The sequence below is a fragment of the Pinus tabuliformis genome, chromosome 7 (genome assembly GCF_031772625.1).
Source record: "Pinus tabuliformis cultivar Carrire ecotype Pingquan chromosome 7, CPIR1, whole genome shotgun sequence".
Lineage (NCBI taxonomy): Eukaryota > Viridiplantae > Streptophyta > Pinopsida > Pinales > Pinaceae > Pinus > Pinus tabuliformis.
The window spans coordinates 1,589,045,351-1,589,054,956 of record NC_142293.1 but is presented as its reverse complement, the minus strand read 5'-3'; the positions used below and the strand labels follow the sequence as shown (position 1 = coordinate 1,589,054,956).

Below are 9,606 nucleotides of genomic sequence, written 5' to 3'. Positions count from 1 at the left end.
TCAAACAACTAATCCAACATCAGTATCTAAACTTTTTCATGAAGATATGATATTGAGAATGTTTGAAAAATGGTGGGAAATCTTCTGCGAGGGTAATGCAGAAAGAGTGATAAGGTTTCACTGTTTTGAATGTTTTTTGTTAAATTAGAAAAACCAATATTAATGGAGATATTGGTATTTTTTACTAAATTTTGTGAAGTGACTAAATGTAGCTTTAACCATTCACCTTAGGATGTTTTTACAATATAATTTCCTAAGTCTATATAATATCTTCATTATCATAAAAACCAATCTATCTCCACCTTAACTCCACATCTACCACTCTTAGAGGGATGAAATCTATTTATCCCTTTGAGCGTTTGGTAGACCCAGAATTAAGATGGATCTAAGATGATAGAATTTCCCCTTTAAATAGCCTATGTTCACATGAATACCATGGTATTACCATGGGTCAATACAATGGGTTATCATAAACCTGGAGCTTAAAAATTACTATTAGTAATTGATAAAAATTAATAAAATTAATAATTTATTTTTATTTTATTTTTTATTTTTTATTTTAAACAAGTTAAAATGTTTAACATACATTAAATTACAACATCCATTTTTACTCTTGATCCACCAAGCCCCAAGAGGGATCAAATATTTTTTCACTCTATGCTAGTTTGCATATCACGATATTTGATCCCTCTCGGGGCTTAATAGATCCAGAGTAAAGATGGATCTATGCTGGTTTAATTCCCCGCTTTAAATAGGCTACATTCCACCTGAATTCCATGGATCAATACCATGTGCCATTTTTATTTTCATTAATACTAATATTAGGGTTAATAATGTTTTTTTGCATGGTATTAATAATAATCTAGTCCATGGTATTTGGCCCATAGTATTTTGCCCATACGTTTCACCTAAATATAACGCATTTTTTGAATGTTCTTAAATATAAGGTGACTTATGGAGTAAATATAAAAAAAAGTTTTATTTATTTACCATACCTCTCATTTAATAATATTTTTATTAATTTACCATACCTCTTTTACAAATATGGCATTTGGCCCATAGGATTCACTTAAATAAAACCTCTTTTTTGAACCTTCATAAATAGAAAGAGGGTTATGGATTTACCATACCTCTAGTTTATTTAGATTTTTATTTATTTACCATACCGTTTGAATAAGTATAAAAATATGTTTTATTTATTTACCATACCTCCACTTTATTTATATTTTTATTTGTTTACATCCTTGCATGTATATAAGGTGACTTATGGAGTAAATATAAAAAACGTTTTATTTATTTACCACACCTCTCATTTATTTATATTTTTATTAATTTACCATACCTCTTTTATAAATATGGTATTTGGCCCATAGGATTTACTTAAATAAAACCTATTCTTGAAAATTAGGGTGAAAGGAAAGTTGTCACTCCTACCAAGGGCTAAATTTACCTTTTTTACCCTCTCCCTTAAAATAAGGTGGGTAACCTCCATACCTAATTTTTTTATAAAATAAATTTGAGGCGATTTGTTAAAATGTACTACAATACAAAATATTCGCCCACTAAAAATTTAAAACCCCTTAATTTCGCCTAAAGGCAAAAATTTGCCCATAAAATTTTCCATGACAAGCATCCTATCATTGTAGATACTGGAGTGAATTCATTGTACAAATGCCATAGAATTTGAATTGGTTAAGCAATATATGACTCCATGCCCGAGGTGAAGGCACTGATCTACAGTTCTTAGTACTTTTGTGGCAAAAGCACTATCCCCAGGTGGAGCCAAATGTTGTAGCATCCATTGTTATTTAAGTTTATTTTCAATTTTATCACAAAATGAAAGAAAAATAAAAAATATGAAAGAAAAACCAAATATTATGTTATAATGGAAATAAAAGGAAATGTGGAGATTTGAAAGAAATGGTTGATTTTATATTATTAATGGCTTTTGAAGGTGATAAACCCGCGAGAAGATCTGGGTCATCCGATCAATAGGCCATGGATTTGACAGTAGTCGCGTGGTCAACTAGAACGGGGTTTATTTTGGAAATCGGACGTAATAATGTATGAAATGTAGTTTAATCCATTAAAGTCCAATCAATCATAGCCGTTCATCGAAAGGGGCAAGATCTGACAGATATCGCGTTGAAAAGTAATAAGGTTTTATTTTTAAAATCAGACCCGATAAATATTTAACTAGTACTTTTACTTCTTATTGGGTCTGTGGGGATGTCAAAGGCTTGTTAAAAAAGCGGATGCGATAAGGTTTAGTTCAACAGGTTTAAAGTTTCATTGAGTTCTGAAGGATCAGACCATCCAATGAATGGGTGATCAGATGGTGATTGTACACAGCTCAAGTGGATGTGATAAGTTTAGGAACCAGAGTCTAAATCCTTTTCAGTTCCCTTGTAAGCTATATTCTGCATAAATTAACCAATTTCATTGTTTTAGCAAAATAACCAAAGTTAGAGGTGGATGACCAAAACTTCAAAGGAACGGTGATTGGTCAGGTTTCTTAGTGTTTCCTCCAAACAGAGCACTTCCGATATATATATGGGCCATAAGTGTTTCCTTACATTTTAGCCAATCAGAACAATTTCTGATGCATACGTGGGCCCAAGTCCATGCACAGAGTCTTGTCAAAATGTAGTTTGTTGTGTTAAAATAGTTTAATTATTATCAAGACATCTAGAGGGTTACAGCTCACAGAATAACATTCAACCCACATACTCAAGCCACATATTCGAACGACGAGCAACCATCACCTTCTAATTTCTCACTTCTTGTCATTTTGTTTTCTTGAGGAGAATGAGGTGTCTTTTACCCTCCATTGTAATATTCTGCAGTAATTTTCACTTTAGACAGTTAGGAAATAGTTAAGCAGTTTGAGAGTTTTGGTGATTACCAACTGTCTCATAATGTATAAAAAGAGGAAAATTTATAGAGAAAGGGTTCGACTTTTAAAGAACCTGAAGACTAGGTCATTGTATTTTTGATAAAATTGTTGATTAATGAAAGAATCAGAAGTTTTCCACATGTTGTTGGGTATGATTTTGTGGCTTCTCTGTTATGTGTCATCATATGTCTTCTTTTTTTAAGTATAGTAACGAAGCAGCAAGTCTTTATTTGCTTATGTAAATGAAGTTAAAATTCCTTAAAAGAGCGCTTCTATATTTGAAGTTCCTACGTCTGCAATTCTTCTAAGTTACATATAGTAATTTCTGTGTAAAACAACATATTGTCTTTAACTTCTTTAAGTGTCAAAGATAGTAGATTCTGTGTAAAACAGTGTATTGTCTCTGACTTCTCTTAGCCTTCTTCATTCAACATTCATATTCAGCAATCAAATGGCATTCTGAGACTTTCATGTCACCTAAGTATTGAGGGTTAAAAAATAGGTCTTTTAGGTCCTTCATTTGAGAATACAACATACAATTAAATGACAACTAATTAAGATAAACAACAAACATTAATGTCTTAAGCACAATTTCTACACAGCCAAAAAATTGGTTTCTTAAAAAGACAACAACAAATATGCTTCTCCATAAAACATCTTTCACTTTTACAACATTCAACTACTAACAAAAGTGTAAACAAAAAGATACGTGATTATAAATTTTATTAATATTTATTCAACATTTCAAAAATTAATTACTTATTATTATTAGAATAAAAGTGTAAAAAAAATTATTAATATTTATTCAACATTTCAAAAATTAATTACTTATTATTATTAGAATAAATTTCTATGTGTATATCTATTCTATCTTGATACTTCATAACTTGTTTTATTATTTTAAAGTTATATTTTTTAAATAGGGTTTTAAGTTTTGACCAAAGATTGTGAGAAACATTTAAAATTTAATATAAATTAACATTTTTTTTTGTATTCCATTTTCTTACCGTAGAAATCAATTTCTCTAAAATAAATAAATATGATGCCTTCATTTAAGAATTTCCAAAAACTATATCATGAACTCTAACATCTTCCTTTTGACAACACATTCTAAATAAATATGATGTATTGGTTTAAGAATTTAATTACCAAAAACGATATCATGAATTTTAACATCCTGCATTTGACAACAGCTTTTCAGAATATTATATATTCTTCCATTGCCAAAGGATTATTTCCATTTTAGCTCATCTAACAAAATTATATCACGGAAAATATTATAAGAAATAGATGATATTCAATATTCTTCCATTGCCACAGGACTATTTCCATTCTAGCTCATCTAACAAAATTATATTACGAAAAATAACATAAGAAATAGATTATATTCAATATAACAACTTAGATATGAGATATATCCATTTACTAATTAAAATAGAGTATCAAAATCATATATCTGGGACAAAAGATAGATCAAACTCTATTATATAAACCACATTCATTAGTATGTATACTTGACCCAGAAAGATAGCATACTACATATTAATTGTCAACCTGAACTTGTAGCCAAATCTACAGCTTCATGCAACATTCATCACAAACACAAGCATAGATAATAAATAACTACATCTAAGGATTTTCCAAATCTGAGGAAAATAAATTTTGTAATTTGCAAGAGTGCAGACCATTTATAAATTCGCTGAAACACAGAAAACACAGAAAATGCATGTATATCGGTTAAATATCTGGAAAGTTAAAATAAGGAAAAAATATGTTTCTAGGTTAACATTCTTCTGGATTGAAAAATGCATGCATCACATTTCTCGAGGAAAGAAAGCTTCCGAGAGATGACAGTACCTAAAAAATTGTATTGAACAATGCTTCTGCACTGCTCAATTGGCAGACAAGAAAGGGTAACACACACTGCACCATGCAGCTTCTTCATTCAGCTCTACTTCCTAACCGAACTTTTTATCCATGGGTTGCTCAAGTTTGTAACATCTCGGAATGGGTGGCACTGGCTATCGACTTTTGGTTGTCCAGATGAGCTAAGACACAGCTCAAGCTGAGGTGGGATATTTTCAAGAGCAAATAACATAACATGAGGAATATCCTTGACATGGTGATCATGCAGAACATACTGAGCAAATATGTTTGGTCTAGAACTCCTCCTTATGAATCTGCTTGCATTTCCACTTCTAGATGCATCAACATTGAAACCCGTATCCTGAACAATTTGAAAAGGAGAACCCAACACTATTTCATTGTCGACCAACCCTACTAGGTCACCCGAATTTCCTTCATTGGATATAGAGGATATAGGGAAAATAAATTTATCCATTGGGGTCCTTTTGGAGCGATATAAATCACCTGTGTACTCGACAATAAATGTACCTGCCTGCATGAATTCCAATGTCCGAACTCCCCAATCCCTCCTTGGTGTCCTGAAGATCTCGATCTTATGTTTCAACCCTTGTTGAGAAACCCTATTTGTGCAAGCTGGTGGGCATCTGCATTTAGGACCGCACTCATACACTACTTTCATAGGTTTAATAAGTATCCCATCGGTTCTATAAGGGAATTTCCCTCCATTTCTTCTAGCACAAAGACAATTCTCAGTATCAATACATACTCCACTGCAACAGCATCCTTCTGGCAACTCTGGTTTAGGTAAGAAATAGGGAACTTCCGCGGTATGGAGGTATTTGAAATCATCAATAATGTAGAAATTGTCTACGGAATTAACAACTGGTATAGAAAATTTGTGTCGTCCTTCCGCAATATCTTCTTTGATTACAACTATTTTTTTACCATGGGGACCGGCCTTTAACCGCACTATATGAGAAACCAGAGGAGGTTGGTCTCCATTCCGCCTTAGTTTGAATTTATATACCAGATATCCTGCTCGTCCTTTTTCTAACCAGGAATGCTCTACATTGTAGAGCCCGTCATACCTATACCCACAAGGCAAATCCTCACATGATCGGATTAATCTGACGGGCTGTTTTCTCCTCCAGCTATTTGTTAGGGCTGCGTTCCCGGGAGTGAGCTGCTGATCATAAACCTGTTTCTGTTTTTTTCTCTGGTTATCATTCCTCCCACCTTCGCCTGCGTATATTATTACATCTCCATTGTCAATATTGTCCTCGTAACAACGGGAAGCAATAATGCTGGTGGCCAATGGCACCGCGTGAACTGTTTCTTCGGGCTTTAGGTAGTATATACCTGCCTCCAGAGGTCTATGCAAACCTATAATACTCAACAGCCTACGGGATTGGAACACATCACCAACTTCGACACCAGGAACAGAACCTATACGATTGCTGCAAAGATTTCGGGACAGAAATTTCAAGCTCTCTGATGCATAGTCGAATACCCTTATGATTTTTGGGTCATTCTCTTTACCCGATCTTTTCTGTTGATGTGTCAGTCTCTGCACAAAATCATGGAACATAGAGACCACTAACTTCCTTTCATTGGCCTCTTTGTGGGAAACGTCGTTAACCTCTCTACTGTTGAATATGGCAATAGATGTTTCCTCTGCTTCATTTTTCCCTTTCCGCTTGCGCGTGGGATCGTCAACTCGATTCTGCACGGTCAAACTGCAGTTTCCCTCTTGAAATTCAAGGTCTGGTTCATTGACAGGGGCATGATATGGGATGGCTCCTAAATTTTTAGCTCGCATCAGTTTCACCCGTTGTCTCTGAGGTTCCAAATATTCAAGCTTTCTCCTTCTGGCAGTCCCCTCCGTGGCTGCTCCACCTTTGACAGTCGGGCATCCAATACCTGAACTGTCCTCGACTTCCAATACCTTTGAAGTCCATTCTCTTCGCAAAGCCAGGTCGTAAGGAGACCTGCAACCAATTCTAGCCATAGGTTGCAGTTCTGTGAAGGGTTGTTATTAGTAGGTAGTTTGAAGGGATAGTTTAATTGGTCTAGTTTTTTATGGCTAAATGTCTAGCTTATGGGGAAGCTGACTAATCAAATCTTTTGAACTCTTTTAATAGAAAAATCTATTGGGAATTGAGAAGCTGACGAATCTAATTTTTTTAAAGCCTTTAATAGAAAACTATAAAATCGATGAATCAAATCTCCAGAACGCCATTAAAATTAAGCCTTGTTAATTTAACCAACCAATAAATCCCTTCAAATTAATCTACCTGAATTTTCCATTGCCTTTCCCTTGCCTGTAACAAAAAAGCTAATTTAACCAACCAATAAATCCCTTCGGATTAATCTATTGAATTTTCCATTGCCTTTCCCTTGCCTGTAACAAAAATTAAATCATTGGCCATTTAGAAGGATTGTAATACTTATTATAAAAGTAATTTAGTGTTTGAAGAGTCCATACAATTAGCGTGATCAAGTACAAAAGGTGAAAATGAAATCACGGATAATAATTTAACACTTTACTTACTGGTGAGTCCTGTGAATGGTGAACCGCGATATCTGCTGTTGTTTGAACGAATGTTCCTTCTCCAAATCTCAAATAATGTCCCCAATCCTTCTCCAGATCTCAAATTATAATGTCCATAATCGTTTGGTACAAGTCCACTGTTGACAGGAGCTGAATGGCAGTAATTTGGCGCAAGTCCAAGGTCTGCGTTTACAAAACTAAAGTCCCATACTGGGACTGGCAAATTACTGCACGTTTAAGTAGACCGCTTTATTGGGATTCGCTTCATCGAAGCTTCTGGTAACTTCATGTTATTAAAAGCAGTTAAGTTGAACATTCAGAGATATTCCTTACGCCGGTAAGGAATATCTCTGAATGTTCAATAAATATGAAGAAAAGAAGCAGTTAAGTTGAACATTCAGAGATATTCCTTATCCCCGTAAGGAATATCTCTGAATGTTCAATAAATATGAAGAAAAGAAGCAGTTAAGTTATTAAATGTGAGTTGTCAATGTAAAATTTGTTTTTGATTTTTAATAAAAGTAAGATTTATTATCGTAATTAACAAATTTATTAGAGATTTAATGGAGTAGTCTTAAGTGTGATTATTTAGAAAGTTTTATTGTTTATTTTTTTATCTAATTTATTTAGAATTTGGCAACAAGTTTAACAAGTGAATTTTTTACAATAGAAGTATTTAATGAGTTTTTTAATGGCTTATTTATCAAAAATATGAGTTTAAAAAATACAGATCAAGATTTGGTCATAATTTTTTTTACAGAATTCCATCAAAAATCTACCAGAAACTTTAAAAAGTCGCACTTAAAGACTATTCCAATTTAATGTCCTTAGATTTAGGGTTAAAAAATAGTAATAAAATTTTGTACTTTAGTAAAATAATTGTGTAAGGCTTCTTATCTCAACTTAAGGTTGATGAGGATGTCTTGAATTTTTATTTTATTTTTTAATTGACGGCCTAGATTGATTTTCAAGGGAATATGCTCAATGTATGCTTAGTCTTAATTCTTATCAAGGGCTACAGTGCGTTATAGAGTTTGTTAGGTTGCATTGACTTTCAATAAATTTAGAAAATTAGCTTTGTATCAAATGGCTCCATGCTCATCAATTTCCTAGGGATTTGAGATTATTCCAATTCTAATAAAGTCCTCCATGATAAGTTCCTCATTATTATTTATAACATTAATTTTTATATAAGAAAAATTTATTTAGCAAAATGGTCAATTTTACAATAAGATGTGTAATTCCTTTTTTCTGTCAAGTTAAAATTGATCCATCACTTTTTCATATATACTTAATCAGTTAAATATGTATATTAGTGGGACATTTTTTTATGTCACAATAGTTTTTTGTTATATTTATAAAGCCTTCAATTATATCAACCACATTATTATTTTTAATATAATTATACTAATATTTAAAATTATATTTTTTAAACTTTACAATTAAATTTTAAATTATAAATTAAAAAAAATATATTATAATATTCTTTAATAATATTTTTTTAATAAAAATAAGAATATTTATAACATTTCATGTAAAATTCTTCTAATTTTCAAATCTAAAATTTTGTAACAAATTTTCAGTAAAGCAACACTGATCATGTAATCAGGATCTAAGAACCCTAGATTTTATATATAAAAATTGCCGGTGGTGTTTTGCTTTTATATTATAATATGATTTAAAATAAATTAAAATAATATTCAATCCCAAAAATATATATATTTTATTTATTTAAAAAAAAAAATCTTTCATTTATTTTACAAAATTTTATGTAATACCGTATAATATTTTGTTTAATCTTTGCCGCTTATGTGCCAGTATCTGCGCACTAAATCATGGAACATAGACACACTGACTTCCTTTCGGGGGCCTCTTTGTAGGAAACATTTTAAACTTCTTTACGGTTGAATATGGCACTAAATGTTTTCTCCGGTTCACTTTTATGCCTTTTCGCTTGCGCGCCGGTTTGTCACCATTATTTGGTGGGGTCACTCTCGAGTTTTTCTCTTGAAACTCAACGTCCCTTTAATTAACAGTGGCATGATCTGCATCTTTTTTAAAATTTCATACTGTGTGTTATCTATATTATTTAATTTTTGAAGTTTTGGTATTTGGAATTGATTTGTAAATAATTTAATCATGATGTTTAGTAGAGTTTTTCTCGAGTTTTTCTCTTGAAACTCAAAGTCCATTAACAGTGACATGATCTAGATCTTTCTTAAAATTTCATCCCGCATCTTATCCAACTTATCCAATTTTTAAAATTTTGGTATTTGGAATCGATTCATAAATA

The 9,606-nt window shown here is 32.1% G+C and overlaps 1 protein-coding gene across 1 annotated transcript; it reads right to left on the bottom strand.

The window, feature by feature from the left end:
* Positions 1-4,847: 4,847 nt before the first annotated feature.
* Positions 4,848-6,770, bottom strand: LOC149254176 (histone-lysine N-methyltransferase, H3 lysine-9 specific SUVH5-like). Its single transcript, XM_089454712.1, has one exon. It carries the CDS (start codon positions 6,768-6,770, stop codon positions 4,848-4,850), a length of 1,923 nt encoding a protein of 640 aa, XP_089310838.1.
* Between the last annotated feature and the right edge of the window lie 2,836 nt (positions 6,771-9,606).